Source organism: Pseudomyrmex gracilis, unplaced genomic scaffold (genome assembly GCF_002006095.1).
Source record: "Pseudomyrmex gracilis isolate BER0280 unplaced genomic scaffold, ASM200609v1 scaffold_143, whole genome shotgun sequence".
NCBI classification, from domain to species: Eukaryota; Metazoa; Arthropoda; class Insecta; order Hymenoptera; family Formicidae; genus Pseudomyrmex; species Pseudomyrmex gracilis.
Window position 1 is genome coordinate 258,925 of NW_018020727.1, and position 21,117 is coordinate 280,041.

Genomic DNA, 21,117 nt, shown 5'->3' on the forward strand with positions numbered 1-21,117 from the left:
CGATACTTTTTAAAGCACATTTAGGGCCGGTTGTTCCACTTTCAGATAAACTATCGGGTAATCTATCTAATGGTTAAAACTCTGATTTGCATTATTCCACGTGTCGGTAAAATGTTTATATATCTGGTAAATGACCAAAAGATAAATTACACGGCACTTTCGATACTTTGCAAGTTGTATCTAACAGATAAATATGTGGAAATAAAAAAACAGTGGGAGATGCGCTAGTCGTTTTGAGACACAAAGAAAAGCATTGACATTATTGACACAACGCAGTTATGGATCAGATGATTGCTACAGGTAGTTAGTACGGCCCTCGTTGGCGCTACTTACTGCTAGGGAATACTCTTAAGGGCCTTCTGCAATGAAATATTAGTAATAAATCAAAAGTCAGAAGCAAGAAATTGACCAATCACAGTCAAATCACAGAAAAATAATCGATTGGTCAATTTCTTCCTTCTGACTTCTGATTTATTACTAATATCTTATTGTAGATGGCCCTTAAGGCCGAAGCACAGACTCTGGATGATTTAAAAAGCTGGATTGGTTGATTTTCTTATGTCTTAAGCCTGTTCTACATTGATCGCAAGCGCAAACGCAAGAAACAGATCTGGTAGAATTGACTAATCGTATTGATCAAATCAGCCAATTGACCAGCGTGATTGGTCAATTTTACGAGATCTATATCTTGCGTTTGCGCTTGCGATCAATGTAGAACGGGCTTTATGCGCTATGCGTTATGCAAAAGTCTGTGCTTCGGCCTTTATGCCGCATGAAAAGGAACAAGAACATGTGTTGTATAACTGAATCGAACCAGTAGCTGCGTTCAGCAAAATAAACTGCTTTGTAACAATCGATCATGATTGGCTCTTATTTTTAGAATTAACAAATCAACATCGAGTGTTGACAAGACGACAATTCAGCAATTGTTCTGCTGAACGCGGCCAGTGTTGGCAATAGAAGACCGGAGAGAAAATTTGAATCAATAATCATTATGACGGTATCGCGCATGACAAAATTATTTTACAATTTGCGATTCGTAAGGTTATGATAATGATGGAAGATCAAGTTAATTTCGTTTGACTTTTCTGGAGTTTACGTCAAGAGAGAATTATAAGCGTCGAGTACGGTGTTTACGATTTTTTCAGCAGACGACACAACAATGTTCGAGGGAGCTATAGCGGCATTTTTAAATCGCCTTTTAGGCAGATACGTAGAAGACCTGGACACGGAGCAGTTCAACGTCGGTATTTTCTCCGGGGATACATGTCTAACTGATCTCAAGTTGAAGCCGGAAGCTCTGGTACGTGGTTTCTATTGAAGATTAATATTATTTGAAAGAAGGTGCAGAATGTGTGTGTGTGTGTGTGTGTGTGTGTGTGCATGCATTTTGCAGTATAAAATTTAAAAGATTTAGTATATATGTATACATATATACACATACGCGTATACATGTATATCTAAATGTTAAATTTTTCAAATATTCTACTGTCTAAGTGTACACATACATATTCTGTACATTTTAAATATATATATATGTTCAACAACTGTTATTTATATTTAAATTAGATACATACATAGCACAAATAATTTTACTTTGTTAATATGTGTTCAATATCTTTGTAAACTATATTCAAACTTCGTAATATATTTTTTTAATGTGTTATACTTTTATTATTATATTATCTTTCAAAACATATCAATCTTTTTTTCTGAAAATCATTTTGTATAAATAATAGAAGTATACTGAAAAAAAGATTTATTATATTTACATATTTATATATATATATATATTTTAGTATCAGTTGGGATTACCTATTAGAGTAGAGATTGGCTTGATAGGAAAAATTATTTTGAAAATACCATGGTCTGGACTCTTTTCCCAACCTATTGTAATATGCATAGAGGTATGAAATAATCTGTATATAATTATCTGTATATAATTACTATAATGCATGTATATGTGAATATTTATATATCTCTAAGGACATATATGCAGTAGCAGTACCTGCATTATCTGGCTCATATGACAAAGAGATACAAAAACGTTTGATAAGAGCAGAGAAAAAAAAAATACTTGAGAATCTCAAGAAAGATGAAATATTTAGAACAGGTAGTTATAAATAATTAACAAGTGGTTATAGATTTTATTTGGTTAGTACATTATTCATTACTAAAATGTTCTATTGTGTTTTTATTCATAGGTTTATCTCCTCAACTGTTTGATGATCTACTAGCATCAATTACAAAGAACTTTCAGATTACTATAAATAATGTACATATTAGATATGAAGAGAAAATTTTACGGAATTTTCTCTGTGCCTGTGGTATATGTATACAAAATATATCAATAACAACTACAAACAAGTAACTTTATAATGTATATTTTTTACATTTTCTTTTCATTTCGTATGTCAATAATAGTATTATCAGAAATAATGAATTCCAGTAAATGGAAGCCTGGAGTATGTGCAACAAATTCGCAGACAGTATATCAGCTTATACGTGCAGAATCACTTAGTGTATACATGGACCACGATACTGAATCGTGTTTAAATGTTCAAAATAATTGGAGTATGCCTGATATCCTTGCATGGAAAAGTGCAATGTATAGAGCCCTGCAGACATTTGGGATGAAAAACAAAGAATTTCAGTTTTGTATGTATATATTTGGGAATATCACTTGTTAATTCTCTCATAAGTGTCACTGTTAACTGGTACACTTGTGAAAAAAATATTGTAAGTGCTGTTTTGATTTTAATTAAATTCTTTTTGTCAAAAGTGTTAAAGCCTTTTACAGCAAAAATCAAAGTCATCATACACAAAGGTACAGAAACGCAAGCTTCTCGCATGTTAGTCGATATTGTATTGCAAGATGTAGCAATGCAATTATCTGAAGTACAATATGCTACATTTTGTCATATTTACGATTCTTTGATGCGTGCAGTTGTGAACAGGTAAATTTTTAACACGTTTCTTTTTTACATATTGATTTTGTGTTAATATATATTTTAAATAAATTAATAAAACAAAACCAATTCAAAACAATTTGAAAAGATATATGTTATCTCTGCAGACCGCATGCTAAATATCGTCCTGCAAAAAGCGTGTACGAAGAACCAGTATCTTGGTGGAGATATGTATATAATTCTGTTTTGGATTATTATATTAAACCGTATACTTGGTCACATATAGCTGAACATAGAAGAAAGTATAAAAAATATAAAAATGCTTGCATCCAAAGTTTGCAACGACCAAATGATACGGAACTTAAATTGGATCTACAAAAGTACGAGGATAATTTAACAATATTGAATATAGTAATTGCTAGAGAGCATGCTAGACAAGAATTGAGAAATAGAGATATTGAACAAGAGTGCCAAATGAGTTCAATGAACAATATCATAGGAGAAACTGTATTATCAAGTAAAGATCAAGTACAGAATACACCAGAACAATATAACAAAGAAGATCGAAAGTCGATAAGTGTAACGAACAATTTATCCGATTCAAAAATAATAAAATCGGAAGTGCAAATCGGTAAAATCAATGTTCCTTTTTTGTTTATTTTGTTTTTATTTTGACAATTTTACGTTAAAACATTAACTGAGAGCTTGTAATTCACTCTTTAAATTTGAGTTTTATTACTATAGAAGTAATAAAAGTCTAATTCCTTATCGTTGTTTGTAGATTACAAATTGAATCTTACTTTAGCAAATTGTTGTCTGAGTCTTTTAAGTAAAGGCAAAGAAATGCTAATCGTAACTGTCACACAATTTCTGACAAGCATTGAAACACGGCCTACATTGTCAGCTTTCAAGGTATCTGTTCGTGCGGAAAGTCTTGTAATTGAAGCTATATCAATCGAAGGTGATCTAGTTCCTTTGATTACAGTAGACAATGTGTTAACTGGTAATATGCTTATTTCTTTATGTAGATACACTTTATACTTAAAAAAGTAATAATTCCAGTTACATGTATGTTTTTTTTTTTTTTTTTTATGATACAGGGAACGTGTCTACATACTTTTTGGCTATAGATTTTGAAAAGAATGGACTAAATGTGGATCCTATTTTTGAAATATCGATAAAGTTGGAAACTATTGAAGTGACCTATCATCAAGTAATTAAATGCTCTTAAATTAGTGCATTATTTTAAGCCTAAAGAATATTACATATATTTTAATTTTTTAATTAGTAATTCTTGTGTAGAAATGTAAAGGAAGAAATGTACGTAAAAAAATGTACTTATAATTTTTTTTTCAGTTTGCTATGGTCGAAATAATAAATTTCTTTAAATTTAATACCAGTTACATTCATGAGACAGTTCTCAGAGCTTGTAAACTATGGAATTGTGTCAAAAAAAAATATTTGAGCTTCATAGATGATGTTTTATCACAAACATTAAGAATCAGTTTTAAAATAGACATCAAAAGCCCGTATATTATATTTCCTGAATACGGGTCGCTTCAAAAGTATGTTGTCTTTTTTTAATATATACATCTCTGATTGTGAAATTAGAAAAGGAAATGTGTATTGCATGTAGTGAAATGTGTAGAGAGAGTATGCATGTGTACACTCGCGCGTGCGACAAACATATGTATGCATGTTCGTACGTATGTTTTCAAGTATCTATTTGTACAGAGGAGGACATATACTTATTCTCGATCTGGGTAATGTAACGTTAACCAATGAACTTCAAACTATGAATTTGCAACTGGAAGATGCCACTCTCATGGAACTAGAAGAATTACTCTACGATAGACTTAATGTGGTGTTTTCTGGTGGCCAAATTTTATTTTGCCATTCAGGCGACGATTGGCGTATGGCGAGAAAACGAAGCGATTCCGAGTACCATTTGTTACCAAAACTACAAGTAAATGCGACTCTTTCGTACAGTATTAGGCCTGAGTATCGTCAATTACCACGGTAATATGAAAGTATTACATTGCAATCCTTCGCTATGTGTCATTTTAATCACATAGAAACAAAACTTGTTATAATTTTACAGAACAAAGCTCAATATTCACATCTCAAACATGAAGTTTAATCTCACTGAAAACAAACTGCGGTTAATGACTTATTTTTTAAACAAATTACTAACATTTTATGAAAATAATGTTGGGAAGTATAAAGCTGCTATAAAAAGTTCTACCGAATGGAAATCAAGTATTGTATTTACTTCAGTCAAGAAATTACTAGAAATACAATCCAGTGTATGTCTGTCTTCTGTTACAATATTACACAATGATTTTAAATCTGTTGTGAAACAAGTTGTCACAAATAGTGTACCAAAACTTGACAGGTAATGTACTATATAGAAACATTGATGATTAAAAGAGGATTCCGATTTAGAACGCCGAAAGTAAAATAATTAAAAAACAGTTTTATAAAACAATAAAAAGATATAATCAAAATGGAGTTAAAGCAATATTAAATTTATTATATATTTTTTATTTGACATCAAACTTTTATAGAAAAAAATTAAATATTGTCTAGTATAGACTAATTCTCCGTAAAGCCGTGCGACAAACTTTATTAATGACATATTGGTAAAATAATTCTAATTTTAGGAGTGTTGTCTCTTCAGAAGTTAGTGAAGAAGACTTGGAATTATTATCTAAAACAATTAATTTGTCTGGATTTGATGATAATATATCTCCATGTAATCACATTAATTTGTTACTTCGATTTGCCATAGGAGAGGCGAGTATACTTTTATTAAGCTACATCTTATATCGTACGTGAAAATAAACGTATTGCTTTATTTATATAATACCGATTTAAAATTAGTTCTCCATAAATCTGGAACATACAGTCGACAACCGAGACCAGCCTTATTTGAATTTGAGATTGCACACTTTATATTACGAAACCGCTATGATGGAATATGGTGTTGCTGTTCAGTTCGGCATTGGATCTATTCTTTTAGTCGATAAGACAAATGCTGGTGTTACAGGATCGTATCTAGAACTAATTTCCACCGACGAGTCTCACGAAGTTCTCATTGTGTCGTATCGCAAGGTAGTTTGATTAAATTAATAAGAATAATACAAGAGTTGCAACTAATGTACAACATTCTATTGGACCTAGCCGTCTCACATTACGACAGAATAAATCAAACAATAGCTCAAAATTATGCATTGAGTTCGTATTCCGAAGTAAAAATTTATATTTTTATACGCAAAAGACTGACTCGTTGTGTGCGCGACTCAGTCTTCCCAATTTAAACTCTAAATATCGAATCATTGTTTTTTGGCAACAGAATTAAAAAGTATTATGAGCTCATATATATAACAAATAAGCAAGAACATACATAGCTAAGATTTACGAGCTCAAACCTCATAGACGTTTCTATGCCACTTCAAAGTATATACGTTTAAAGAGAACTATTAAATTCTGCGAAATCTAATCGTGTAACAATATTTTTCACAAATGTGATACGATAAAAAAGTATATTATAATTTTCAAGCTTTATCCTCAAATAATATAAAAATTCTATCTCTTATCCTTATTTCTTCTTGTAATATTATTTTTTTTTTTCAGGTGAAATCAAATTGTCCTGATTTCAAGTCGCACTTCAAAAATATTGAACGCTTGCTGATTGTAAACTTGTTAAATATTAATATAAACTTTCATAGATCTGCGTTATTGAAAATAAAAAATCAATGGCACAAGTTTGAAGAGTATGTAAACTAATTTTTATACAAAAGATAGCTAAATATTAGTTTTTTTACAAGTATAAATATCCTACATGTATGTACAAAACAACTAAACAATTTGGAAACAAATAAATTTAACCCTGATTTTTTTTAGTATATGTCACTGTACGCTTTTATCTAAATTTATCGAAAAAATATATAACAATGTTACAAAACGAGAACAACAAGACGTTGATCCACCCATTCCACCAGGTATATATAAATACAATATATATATATATATATATATATATTATTGAAAAACAAAACTGTTGATTATAGTAGTACATAAATATCTGACATATTTTGCAGGTGCTATTAAACTCAATTACTCAACTAGACTCAGCTCACTAGTGTTACGATTCTGCGATAAGGACATAGATTTAATAGAAATTAAGATTTTAGGTTTCGAAAATAATTGTATTTATAATGCGAATGAGAGAATGGTGTTGCGCGCACATCTCAGAAGTATATTCGCTGAAGACTTAAATGATGACACACTTTATTCAAAAGTAATTATTTGAAAAAAATAACATATATGCGTGCGTGCGTGTATTTTTACATGACAACACTTTTATTTTATTTGAAGATTTTGACAACGGACGAAGATAATGTTTTCGACCTGAAATACGTAAGACACACACCAAAATTGTACAGGTGTTCAGATATTGATACAAAACAGGATGATGTGATGTCAGACGGCACTTTTAAGCTTTCCGTTGGTCGAATAAATTGCGTGATTATTTCTAAACTTATGTACGATTTACAGGTATGTGTGTGCGCGTGTATGAGAGAAGATAAATTCTTTTCGTTTTACGCATGTGTTTTATGTTTGTATTGTATTTTAATGTTTGTGTCATAGAATTTCGTAAGACCATTTACTTCTGTGTGTTATATACGGCTTTTAAAGTATTTGGAAACTAAATTTGTCAAAGGAATTGAAGTTTTTAAGAGAAGTGCAACAAAATTACATATTTTTATTGACGTACAAGGACCTACTTTTTTGTTACCTCAGAAAAAGGATGCTCCGAGTTTGTTGGTTTTAGATACAGGTAGAGAGAAACATATTCAAGAAACAAATAAAATAAAATAAGACATTGGTAGAATACTTTTTTACTAGATTTTATTTTCAGGTATACTATCGGTTGAAAACTTTTTTAAGAACAGTAAGCAACCAGCATCACAATCGATCAAGACAGCTGGTAATGATGGCAATCCATTGATAATTGATAACATCTTGATAAAATTGAAATCTATGACTATATCTAGAGCAATTATGACTCTAACTCGAGATTTAGAAGTTCAGGTAAAAACGTAACACTTGTGATGTGATAGCAAAAATTATAAATATGTATAAATAATTTCAGGAACCCATTATTGAACCTATACAAATACAGTTTGACATTAAGAGGAAAACAGAGTTTCGTAGTATCATTGATTTTCAAACTTACGGTTTATTTAATGTTCAAGGAGCTATCGATATTGTAAATGTAAACTTAAGTCAGAAGGATCTCAAATCCTTGATATCTGTGTGGCAAGATAACATTTCTAAGATACCGTTGTTTAAAAAATTTGACGAAAATGACGATCGAATTTCTGCACAAGATTCTCAGAAGTTCGTCAAAAGTGACGACGATGTTATGGTGAAAAAATTGGAGAATTTCTTGACTCGCAGTGAAACAGCTTTATGCGAAATCAATGTAAAACTTACACTGGAAGGATTGCAATTGAATTTATTCATGGACACGGAAGAGGTAGAACTTTAGTCTACATTAAACTACACATGCTGTGTGATATTAGGTTTTATTTACCTGTAAATTGTGTTGAATTATGTTACAGGTATTGAGTTCTCCTGTGCGCGACTTGAATCACGGTTTGTGCAAGCTGAGCTTTGGAGAAACCATAAACACTTGGGACTTTTATAGCGATAGAAGTTTGAAAATGAAATTATCTTTGCAAAACTGTTCGATGCAGGATACTCGTAAAAACTCTATAACTGAGAAAAAGTTTGTATTCTACTCTCGTAAAAGTTTTACCTTTAAAAACTATAATAAAATACGTCGACATCAAATTAATATAAGTCTCGTTTTATGTCACAGGATAATACAGTCGCCGGCAATATCATTGGAGAAGAATTTCGAGTCCTGCATTTCGGTATCGATGTCTCCTATAGTCGATGTCACATACAGTCGTACTCAAGCAGAGGAAAAATGTTTCGATGTTCTTATACAGGATGTGCGAATTAATTTGTCTGTTCTTTTCTTGATGAATTTGGCACGATATTTTCTGGATTCTTTACCTGGCGAACAAATAGAGAAAGGAATCATCAATCACGGATATGATAATAATAATCAAACGGTAACTGCACTAACTAATTACTAAAAACATTTTTAATATCTTTTATATATAGATATATATATATATATATATACGTACATATATTTATATAATTATCTTTTTATACACAAATAAAACTATCTTTCAATTCTTTATTATTAAATTAATTTCATAAATGCATTTAAATTAAATCAAGAACCGGAATACTTTAAATACGGAAATTGACAAATTAAGTCGTTCCAAATTCCATTTTAAGGAACAACCAGGTATTTGATTTGTATGCATGCATATGTTGTGTATAAAAATATTTTTTCTTATTCAGCAAGATTAAAAATATAAGTTATTGTGCACATGCCAAAAAGTATGTGAAATAGATAATTGTAACATTGTTCTGTTTAGGTACTTCTATATCAATTAGAGTACAGAAGCCGGATATCTTTTTATTCGGTGATTTAGAGAAGAGTAATACGCACGTGATACGATTGCAAGCAGAAGCATTCGTAGAAAGTAGTAGACATAGTTGTTCCTCTTCTATAGTCTACATCCTGACAAATGTCAATATCAAAACTAAAGGCCAGGGAAATTATGAATCTCCATGTTGGCTGCTACGTCCGTGTGACATGGAAATTTGTAAGAAAAAAGAATTGTCGGATGGTAGTGAAGAAGTCAGCGTTACCATAAATAACGTTAATATACATTTATCAGCGGAAGTACTCCACACTTTTACTGATGTACATATTACGATTTGAAATAGATAGAAATATGATTGTAATAAAAAATGCACCAAGTGATTTTATTAAAAACGATTTATTTATTATACTAAGTAATCTCCGTTGTTTTCTATTATTTTTTGCTGTCGTACTTGGTCGAAAGAATAAATCGTTTTTAGTAAAATTATTTGGTTAATTTTTTCATCATGAAATCTATCAAAACTTTTATAATCATCCAATATATACGTAAATAATATCTAATATATATTCAAAACACGTTTCAGATAGTGACCGAAGCATCAACTTTTCTGAATAATCTTAACTCGAAAATGAATAACGGCAATATTAATCAAAACGTTAACGTGCACAATAATCTTTGGATACCAATGAAAGTTTCTAGTATACCTTATAAGAAAGAGGAAGGTAACTATCATGTGTGTATGTAAAAACTAATCTTTTTTTAATGTTCACTTAAAATGTTTCGGCATCATTTGCATCATCACGCATCATCATTCAAAAAAGGTTTTGGAGAACAAGAGTTGTTTGATTTTAACAGAATAATAAAATAGCAATGACCTTTTTTTGGCCTGACCTTGAGTGGAATTGCTTTTTAAACAAAAAAACCTATATTTTTATTAAAATAAATAATATAAATAATATTTTTATTCTATTTTTATATATTTGTTTTATTTTAGCTAATTCGGAACAGTGTAGTTATCACAATGATCGTGTAATATTCAATTTGAAGCCCGTACTAGTATGCCTATTATTAGAAATGGAGTACTCTGTTGGAAGATTTCCGATAATGAAAGTAGAAACTGTCATCACTACTACTATTAACGACTGGTATAATAATTTTAATCTTGAATCAAACATAAAACTATACGCATTCTGCTATAACATAACTCATCAGAAATGGGAACCGTTCGTGGAACTTTGCACAAAAGACGATGTAAATTATAAGCCATGGGAATTGATGATAAAGGTGAGATGTTTCATTCTATTTTGCATTTTATATATGTATTATTACCCGTACATATATATATATATATACATATCAGGTTTTACATACATTATTATTATTTATTAATTTAGCTTTATATGCTCATACACGATTTGATTTTTTCTCAGACGTATCGAGGTGAAACAAATATAATTAATTCTAATTGGACAGATCATTGTCATCATATAAAACAAGATTCAGGAAAGACGAAAAAAAAAGATATGAAGCATGACGGGCAAGATGTAACGGATATGATATTTGTTGAACCTGATGCCGATACAATCTTGTTGACAAGAAACAAAGGTCTTAAATGCTACTTTCTTGCATATATTTAATTATATATTTATTTATTTTTTAATAAGAGTAAGAGTTTTATTTTTATTTTCCTAATAAATAGGATCTGAAATGTATATCACGTATGAAGATGAATCCGATACGGATGACGACGAGAATGATACAAAGTTAGCAAGAATTTCGAATTATCTATTTAATAATAGTAGCGACGATGAAGAAAGTGATGATTCCGATAATTCGAGTACAAATGAGGAATTGGAATTAACGCCAGATTACAATTCTGAAGCTCGTATGTAAATTTCACGTGTCAAAAACGTTTGTTACATGTTTATATAATATATATATATATATATATTTTTTTTAATGTATCATTGTTTTTATATAGATAACTCTTTTCTGCGCACGCCAGCAAAAACAACTCTTTCAACGCCGCATATTGTTCTGTATACGGAGGATAAAATTAATATCACTATAACGCAAAATATGATTACAGCGTGGAATGCAATTTTGAGCGCGTTCACACAAGCAAAGGGTGGAATCCCGTTCGTACCCATTAATACGCGGGAATTAACTGTATTAAATGACATAGGACACGCGAGTCGAGTAGAGCTGCTTGTTCAAGAACAAGTAAATAACATTTCCACATTAGAGTTGAAATTATATTGTCATTTATAGTAAAATGACAAGAGATTGCGCGCGTAGTTATAGTAGTTTGTTTTTACTTTTAAATATGATGACAGAACTTGAACTGTTTGTAAAGAAAATAACTTTATTGCATCTTATAGATTTACAACTTGAATATACTTCTAGGTAGGCGAAAAGAATGTCACACACGTCGTCACTGCGCATAACTTTCACGATAGTAATTCACCGATCAGCGTTCCTGGCAGCCCAGAAAATGAAATTCAATCCAATCTTACTAGTCCTCAGTGGACTGTTAAAGAGACTACTACGCTCATGCCAGAATGTAAAATATTTTCTACTGACTCGCCTGTGCACATTTATAAATCAATAACCAACGAACTTCTTCGTATTGTTTTTGAAGGTAGGTTTCAATCTTTATATGTATATCAAGAGTATCACGTAAACACATAAACTTTATGATATATAAATAAATGCAGAGTTTGAAGATGTACTGATATATTGCCCGAAAAAAGAAACGTGCAATCTAGTATCACTGCGTCCTGTAAAACACGAAGTTCGCTACTACTTGATAATAGAGGCGTCAATAAAAAATCATCTACACCGTACAATCTGTGTGCGATCACCGTTACAGGTAAAATACAAACTATTTCTCTATCCGTTGTATATTCTTCTATTTGTTATTAATAAGGAAAAACGCGTTTTAGTTTCGAAATGAAACATCGTACGCTTTGGGACTTTATTATAAGAAAGCAGTCTTAGATAAACTAGGTCTAACACTAACTGGCGAAACCACAAATCCTTTCGACGATAATGTAAGAATAGCGATTGTTGAACCTGATGTAACTTACAATGTACCTTTGTATGTCGCTTATCATTGTCCGATACACATACTTCCTACGTATCCAGAGTGAGCAAAAGACATTAATTACAGATCTATGTGTGTAATTTTGAATGCACGTAACATATTGACAAATATATTATATTTGCAGACAATATCAAGTGAGTAACGTAGGGATTTACTGGAGAGACTTGAAGGGAAATACATTTAAAGACGTATGTTGCGAAACTAAAGGCGACTTTAATCGTAATGTATTCTGTGTCAGGGCGGTATGTACGGAAATCCCGCTAACCACTCGTCCTTCAGGCTGTCAAGTACCAAATTACTTGATAAATATCATGCCGCCCGTTGCTTTTAATAACCAGTTACCCTTCGTTATAGACGTCAGTATACCTGATATTAATTATGAAGTGAAAATCGAACCCGGAGAGAAAATAAACATGCATTCCTTGAATTGCAACAGTAATTTGCAGTTTATTTTCAAGGTGCATATAGAATTATTTTTCTCATTTGAAAGACATATTTTATAATACGTGTATCGCGATATACTACTTATTAATATTATATGCAATATTTTAATGAATATGTTTATACAGGTATTCAACTATTTAGGTACATCTTGGATAGGCGCGGTAAAACTTAACATGAATCTGGAACGAAAATTTGTGTTAATGTCTACAGATAATGAGTCGGATTTAACAAAGCCTTTTCTATTGTGCCTGGAACTGTGCAAAATGCTTAGCTGGAATATCATATTACAATCGCAATATTGGATAATAAATAAGACAGGACTGCCCTTGTTTATCCAGGTAAGCGGAATGACAAAAGTTTTGGTTCTTAATGAAGATATACATGATGATTCCTTCGTTCTTCTTGTTTTTTAGGACTGTCATTCTCATACATCTTACGAGATGCCAGAGGAAGAGTTAATGGTTTTTTCTCAAAAAAATAAGAAATCCATGGTGCGAGTAAGAGCTCATCAATCTGAATGGTCAATGTCATTCGGACTGGACGGGATCACGTCGATGTCGTTGATAGTATGTCGAGACGTCGAACGCTGTCGGAAATATCAGATTTTAACGGAAATAGAAAGTTCCCGATTGTCGCCAATTTTTACAAAAATTATAACTTTTCTGCCGTATTTTTTTATCTTCAACAATACCAAAAGGGCTTTGAGATTTATGGAGGAAAACGAGGAAGCCGATCTCTGGAATGATCTTTTGCCTGGACAGGAAATATCGTTTTGGCCGGCTACGGAACATATGAAAATGAGAATAAAATGGAGGAACAGTCAAGTGGTTTCTCAGCATTTTGATATTACACATGTGGGAAAGACTGTATTAAGAATGGATAACGGGGTGAGATTACAAGATGTAGTAAATTGATAATATTTATCATAAAGATAGTAGATACTCTTTTGATCAATGACGTATTTTTCTGTTTAAGTTATTCTTTTTTTTGTAATTTATAAAAGATTATAAGCAAAGATTATTTATCTCATTTACAGTCGGCATTGTGTGTGGAGATTGAGGGCGGCGTCAGTACTCCGTACCGCGTAATGTTCCGAAAATACGTTATCGGCGACATACCTGTGAGAGTGGACAATCTCTGCGATAAACTATTTCTAAAGCTGAATCAAGTCGGTTTAGGTCAGGTTGTTTTACTTAAACCATTCCAAAGTTTGCAGTATACTTGGGATGATCCTGTTCAACCTAGAAAATTGATTTGGAATGTTTACAACAATAACGCGGTTGGTTACGAAGCACAATTCGAAACGGTAACGTAAAAAAAGAAAGAAAAAAAAACAATATCGAAAGATTCTTTTTTTTTTTTACGTGTATCTTTAATATTTTCAACATTTTTTGTTAGGATGGCTGCGGGCACGAAAAAGTGTCCTGCGTAACCGTCGAACGATGTGATAGCGCGTCCTTTTCCGTCATTTCTACATCATTAGCGAACGCGAAATCGTGGTCGGAAGACACAAAAGAAATTGTCAGTCAATTTTCCACTACAGAATCCGAGCCGAAACAAGTATTAGAGCACGTGCGACAGGATGAGGTGGAAGTTTATTGGGTGAGCTATATGAACGGTGAACAACGTGTGTTATTATTTACGCAGCACGAGAGCATATATTTAAAAGCCAAAAGCGTCATTGATCCTGAGATAAGCAAGAGGGAGATATTTCTTTCGATTGCGGCTATCGGAGTCAGCGTGGTACGCCAATCGCTAAAAGTAATTCATATCCTTTATAAATTGGATTCTATACGAATCGACTTTTTTCTGCTTTAGATCGTACAAGAATCGAGTCTTCATCAGGCTAGACGGGAATTGTTGTACGCCAGCGTGATCGACTCCGCTGCTCATTGGGAACTTTATTTCAGCAAACGATGGAGAAGTTTGTCATTGGAATTGAGTGCTTGGCTAGAAAATAAGTACACGAATTTCGCGAAGAAGGTTCAGCTAGAAAACTTTATTGACGTACGAGTCGGCACTCATTCTTTAAAAACTATATCATAATTATTGATTAATAAACGCGATGAAGAACTATTTTTCGTTAAAAACCTACATAAAACTCGCCAAGTGTTTTGTAGAATCAATATTTATTTATTATCTCTTAGAATTGTTTCATTCATTTTATTGTTTAAATATCAGGATAAATAAATTCTTATCTCTCTGATCGTAATCCTATTTAGATACTTTGCAGGTTGATCTTATGAAAATGCAAATGACCAAACCATTTTTCGGTAAACTGCGAAGAACGTATTCACCAGGTATTTGGTTACATTGCAGAGAATCTACGATGTTACGTTACTTACAAGGATATGTTCACAAAATACAAGTACGTATATGTAAATGTAAATTTATCACGTCTTTGAAATAATAAACTTTTTATTGTCTCATCCAGATTGATAATCAATTGAACGAAGCTACTTTTCCAGTAGTTTTATATCCCAGTTTGCAAAAGACTTTTGTGAATCATGCCGGAAATCGCAGATTAAAGCATTGTTTAGAGTTTTCATGTCTAAATCAGCGTAAATTGGAAAGCACTATTTACAAGTACATATATACCAATTAAATCAGTATCGAATAATACGATTTGTGAAGATAGTACTATAATTGTTAAATTAATTTGATTGTTTTTTCTAGAGGAATATGCATTATTGTTAGAGAGTTCAATTTAAATCTAGAGGAAACTTTCCTCTGTTCGTTGATCAATTTGATACCCAAGATACCGGAAACTAAGCATACAATTGCCGCTAAACTCCGGAGAGATGTATCCAATATGCACGTTACTTCGGTTCACAAAATCAGTAATGTAAAATCTCTAATGAGAGCTATATATTTATTTGTGTGTATAAATGTGTAGATTTTGACTGATGCACGAATATAAACCGCAGAATGTGAACAACAGAAAGAAGGATATAATAGAGCAAATATATATTTCTCCAATGGTAGTACGCTTGAAGCTTTTGGCTAACACGGATGGAACGCGCAGTTTCAGTAATGTACTTGATTATCATAACGTTCTTCGATTTATTTTTGAATATGCGGAAAAGGGTACGTTTGAGAAGGACGCTGAATTTCGGTTAGTAATCACGACAATCTGACAAACTGAAGAGTGTGCGATAATTATCTCATAATTAGAGTTTTATTTTCTTTTTTTTTGCTTTTACTTTAGATTGCCTGGCTATCAAAAGAGTTTTATCATAGTCAACAACGAGCAGTTTTTCATGCGTCTTTTACGGACTTACGTGGCACTAATTATGGAGCAGTTTCATGTATTGGTACGTTTAACTACGGTGTTAGGAAATCAGTACGGCTACAATTTTAAATTGTTAGAAAGCAGCTTTTGTGAATCGGATTTAGTAAGTAAAAAGATTTAATAAAAACAATCTCTCACCATATTTTTCGTGATTATTCAATTATTAATTATAATGAATTTGTAGTTATTGTTGTACGGCGATGAAATTGCGGAAAAGTTAGCGTATGACGTCGCGTGCAAACTGGGTTACGTTACGCCCGACAGCATGCAACCTACAATTTTAAACAACTATGATCATCATACGTTTCGTTCCAAGGTACAACTATATGTGTGTACTATATGTGAATATTCTTGCTTCTGATATTATAAGATGGCTAATATTGAGTCTTAATAGTTATTAACTTATAAAGAGAGATCCGAGAATGAGCGGATAGTACATTCGCTATTTTCTTTCTAGATAAAAGATACGATCTATCAGAATCCTGATGTACCGCCTTTAGCATTTGTAATCAACGATTTATTCGCTACGGAAATTGAATTGGAAACTTCTGGCTTGATTACTACGTCGACAAACAGTGAGTACATATGAGATTACTATACGGCGTACAAATCGTAAATAATAGTCTTAACAAATGGATGTGTAAATACATAGTGTCTACTTATTTTGGAAAACATATTTGTTTAGAGAGATTTTTGTCAGACAATTTTATTTGAAATTTCAAATTGCAGGCATTTATCGAGAAGGATTACAATATTTCTTTAAAACTTTGGGAAAGAAAGTATCTACATTGTTCAAGGAGGAAAACTGTTCTTTAAAAGCTCATTCAAAAGTAGTAACAGATATAATAAAAAGGTACTTAGACATTATTTTTTTTTTTTGTGTGTATTGCCGTTTTGTTTTTAAATATGTACTTCTCTTATTTTAGAGCACAAGAAGTAAGACATAATTTCGTATCTCGGGTGCGATTGCCGCGGTATATTAACCCTCAGTTCGTGAGTATTGTCAAGATGCTGACATTTGTTTTTCGTCGTTTGCATAAAAATTTAGTAATCGTACATATGGTTATTCAAGGGTGTGGAACCGTTTTCAACTCATAAAGCAAAAGGAATGTATTTATTAAATACCATAAGTAAGGGTCAGTACGTTCACAACGATTCTTATTGGGGACACGCTGTAGTCCACAATGATGGAAAATATATTACTCTCATATCTTTGCAGTAAGTTCAACAATAATTATTACAAGACGTTTTTCTTTCACACGAGACTTTTTATCAATAGATTTAGTTTTATTACTTTATAAAGTAAACGATATCTAGTTAGAAACATGATACTATATATAAAAAACATTATAGTTAAAACTATTATATAATACAAAATTTCATTTTTTTCACAAATATCAGTTTTTTTTCGCGTATAAGAGACACGAAGTGCCCTGATAATGTTTTTTTTATTTAAGAATTGTATCATTTTGTTTTTCCATTTTCTTTTAAAAGTGCGTATTTTTATCAAATGTGATTAACTTTGTTAACTTTTAATATCGTAATTTTAGAAGAAAAGTTTTAATTAAAAGTCTTTTTTAGCGTGTTTTCAATTTATGTTAAAATTTTAATGAAGTACCATTACAAAAAAAAAAAAAAAAAGTTAATCTCCACTATCTGTTAAAAGAAGAAAGGAGACTTGGAAAATGAAATTTAGCTTGCATGTGAAAGCTGATTTTTAACAACAAAATAAGTTACAGTTAAGAACATTACAATCTATTGGTCTATTTCACATTTATTTTATTTTAATCTACCCTGTATATTATTATTGTTTTTATTATTTTTATTACTTTTCAATCTGGAATAAGAAAAATAAATATTCAAATTTCTAGGCGACTACATTATATTGAAAAAGGAAGCGCGTGGAGTTCGTGGAATGTAAAATGGACTTTGGAAACAAATCAATTATTGTCACCGCCAACCATTGCTAAAAACAAACTTATTTTGCACATAACAGAGGTAATCGTTGTACTATATTGACAATTAAGTTTGCACGATTATATTTCTTTTTTGTATTAATGAATAACTTGGGAAAGAAAATATTATGCCACGTAAGTCACGTAACACTTGTTGCTTGTAAGACTTGTCGATATTTTCGCGGCCATCTTGGATTAATGATGTCGAAGCGCGGAAAATACGCGAAAGTTTTGTGCACTTCGTATAAAAATAAAAAGATTATTTTTGTTTAAACGCAAATGGAAATCAATAGAGCACACTTGAAAAATATACCGGAAATTCATCTTTCGGTTCAACAACATAACCCAAGCTGCGCTATCGAAACATGGACTTATAATACACAAGGTTTGACAAATGCCTTAAATTTTGCGTTTCTCACTATAAATCACACTTTGAACCAAATTTCCAGTATATTTTATTTACAGATATGCTTTGTCAAATACCTCTTGATTTTTAGTTAAACACTTTTGTTTCCACATTAAGTGTACGAAACTTTTGCTACGTTTTTAAGAGCCATTTCTGGCCGCTTCGTGACGTGTGATGTGACGGGCTGTTTGTGTTGCTTAATTTTTTTTCTTTTCCTTTTCTTATCGAAGTACAAATATATATGTATCTATCTTAATTCTAAGTGCAAAAAGCGTAAACAACGCGAAAGACTTCGTGCTTTCTATGAGTTTCTCGCGACGACCGACGTTGCTATTTGGTAAATCGAACTTGACGCTCGGGTATTATAAAAAGCCCTATAAAACAAATAAAGATAAATAATTATTCTTTAGAAATATATCTATCTCCTTTACGTTACCACATTGAGCCTAGAAATAATAAAAAAAAAAAAAAGTCATGAGAATTATTTTCTGAATCTGCATGAATCTGTAAAAAAAGAAGAGCTTTAATAAAAGACAAACAAGAGACAAATAAAAAGTTCTAATATTAATTGCGCTATAAATTATTGAACTTAAGTAAGAATCACACATTACAATATTAGCCGCAGACCGAAGAAAAGACATTATCTATGGTGGATTGGTATGTGGAGAGCGAAGCAGCCGATATTCTGGAGTGGTTGTGTCGCAAAGTAAACAGTGCAATGATCTTCAATATGGAGAGCAGCATTTGTTCCAAATGAGGATTTCTAATATCGTTGATTGATGAAACTACTATAAAATGAAATTAAATCGCAAAAGCTAAAGAGATCAGTGTATTTACATATTTAGTTCGGCATAATAAAAGTTTATGTGATGAATATGCAAAACAATCTTTTGTCTAATGCCCTACAATTTTTATTATTATAATATTATTATTTTATTATCTTGTATTATCGTATATCTTGCAAAGTCAGATCGCATCTTCGTCTTCTGGATAAAGTACGTCTAGTTTATTTCATAATTTATTTACAAAAAGTCTTAGTAAATTACACTTACAGGCATCTCCACTCGAACTAAAGTAAATAATTTAAGAACTACATGTATTTAGATATCTATAGAATAGGATACTTTGGGGTCGGGGAGAAGCTGGGACCAGGGAAAGTGTTCTGTGTTGTATTTAACTTATTTCAATACGCTTCTAATTGTATCTTCGCGAGAAATTGAGTCGTTTAAATAGTTACATACATGTCGTATGTGGAAACTAAATCTTCTATCTTTCTTAAATTCATTCTCTCTATGAAACGAGGAAGTATATCAGTGGAAGGTGTGCAACGACGAGTTTGCATGCGTTTCTTTTGTTGTTTCTTTTTTGTAACTGTTGCGAACTGTAGATGTTCGTAAAAGTGGGATTTTATAAGATAATTGTATGTATCCGTAAGAATCATCAAAATATGTGCAAGCTGACAATCGGTATTTTGTTAGTTTTACAATAATGTATGCGCGCTTTGAAAAAGCATAAAATCTTGGTTATAAATATATTCCCATTAGAATCGTTTAATGGCACGATCGAGCTTAAATTTAAAAATCTTTTTCTTCTTATAGTATATTTTTTTAATATATTCGATTCTACATTATCGCCCAGAACCAGTTCAATCTGTTTCTACAATGTCAGTTTTCTTATTTTCTGCTTCCCTTTTTTCTTTTTTGTTATCACAACGACGTTTTATTTATGTTTATAAATATATGTATTCCAAAGACTGCAGTTAGATCAGCTACTTTCTAATCTCTCTCTGCGAAAAAGAAAACTTATGAGAATCAAAGAAAAAATCATTAAACTCCGTTCGATGAAGATTTCTATAAATTGTTTTACTTATTACTCTGTAAAATCAAATAATCATCAAATAATTTAAGTGATTAAAATATTTTAATTGCTTTTTGTTTCTCACAAGCTGTATTCGCGTTTTTTTTTTTGCTTTTTTTTTGCTTTTTTTTACAGACACTATCCCCACCCCTTATTCTACCAGCACCCCATCTTTCGCGCGTACATACTCACGTATACATGCACGCAGCTCTCTAGTTGCCCCCCTCCCCCCTTCTTTCTCTCTACACACAGTCATCTTTTATATTAATACACACATATACACACTGCATTCACCAAAAACTATGCGTTTTTTGCATTCATGTAATTTCATACGCGCGACATTCATGTCCTTCTCATACGCACACGTAGGCAAATATGGGCTTCTTTTATCTCTCAAATATCTTTCCTTTTTTTCTTCCTAAACATCTAATATACACATACATACATGTCACATGCACGCAACAGACACAAATATTTAGAAACATTCAACGTATGCACATTTTTTCTTGTTTTTTTTTAGCTTTCACTCTTTTATCTCTCCAGTCATTCATTCATTCATTCATTCATTCTTTCTTTCTTTTTCTCTCTCGCTCTCTCTTTCTCTCTCTC

General features: G+C 31.6%; 1 protein-coding gene and 1 long non-coding RNA gene across 5 annotated transcripts; one reads left to right on the top strand and one right to left on the bottom strand.

Moving 5' to 3' along the window:
* The first annotated feature begins 977 nt into the window (after positions 1-977).
* LOC109857086 (vacuolar protein sorting-associated protein 13A-like) lies at positions 978-21,089 on the top strand. Of its 4 annotated transcripts, XM_020433046.1 has the most exons (51): positions 979-1,303; positions 1,800-1,907; positions 1,987-2,113; positions 2,205-2,367; positions 2,450-2,658; positions 2,783-2,957; positions 3,077-3,540; positions 3,691-3,912; positions 4,010-4,122; positions 4,266-4,474; positions 4,644-4,928; positions 5,011-5,304; positions 5,573-5,705; positions 5,793-6,023; positions 6,546-6,685; positions 6,816-6,913; positions 7,013-7,212; positions 7,290-7,469; positions 7,563-7,752; positions 7,834-8,006; positions 8,068-8,454; positions 8,540-8,706; positions 8,800-9,058; positions 9,234-9,303; positions 9,437-9,768; positions 10,032-10,170; positions 10,443-10,732; positions 10,879-11,053; positions 11,148-11,333; positions 11,430-11,671; positions 11,855-12,089; positions 12,166-12,320; positions 12,394-12,596; positions 12,679-13,012; positions 13,124-13,336; positions 13,412-13,885; positions 14,035-14,304; positions 14,397-14,741; positions 14,817-15,005; positions 15,232-15,366; positions 15,433-15,584; positions 15,675-15,843; positions 15,926-16,113; positions 16,207-16,393; positions 16,475-16,606; positions 16,748-16,865; positions 17,020-17,143; positions 17,217-17,283; positions 17,363-17,508; positions 18,162-18,288; positions 19,271-21,089. In XM_020433046.1, exons 1-51 carry the CDS (start codon positions 1,163-1,165, stop codon positions 19,406-19,408), a joined length of 10,203 nt encoding a protein of 3,400 aa, XP_020288635.1. In that variant the 5' UTR covers positions 979-1,162; the 3' UTR covers positions 19,409-21,089. The 4 variants fall into 4 exon arrangements, with proteins under 4 accessions (XP_020288637.1, XP_020288638.1, XP_020288635.1 ...); XM_020433047.1 differs by lacking the exons at positions 979-1,303; positions 1,800-1,907; positions 1,987-2,113 and having other exon boundaries at positions 2,296-2,380; XM_020433048.1 differs by lacking the exons at positions 16,207-16,393; positions 16,475-16,606; positions 16,748-16,865; ... (3 more) ...; positions 18,162-18,288; positions 19,271-21,089 and having other exon boundaries at positions 978-1,303; positions 15,675-15,838; positions 15,926-16,100.
* LOC109857087 lies at positions 8,918-19,264 on the bottom strand. The gene is made up of 3 exons (XR_002250450.1): positions 18,729-19,264; positions 9,511-9,642; positions 8,918-8,999 (listed from the first exon to the last, which is right to left on the bottom strand). It is a non-coding gene; the product is annotated as an uncharacterized LOC109857087 (long non-coding RNA).
* Positions 21,090-21,117: the final 28 nt, after the last annotated feature.

Coding starts and splice junctions, on each gene's coding strand:
- LOC109857086 (XM_020433046.1), top strand. CDS start 1,163: ATGTTCGAGGGAGCTATAGCGGCATTTTTAAATCGCCTTTTAGGCAGA. Junction 1,908..1,986: donor CTATTGTAATATGCATAGAG/GTATGAAATAAT, acceptor TATATCTCTAAG/GACATATATGCAGTAGCAGT. Junction 8,007..8,067: donor CTCGAGATTTAGAAGTTCAG/GTAAAAACGTAA, acceptor AAATAATTTCAG/GAACCCATTATTGAACCTAT.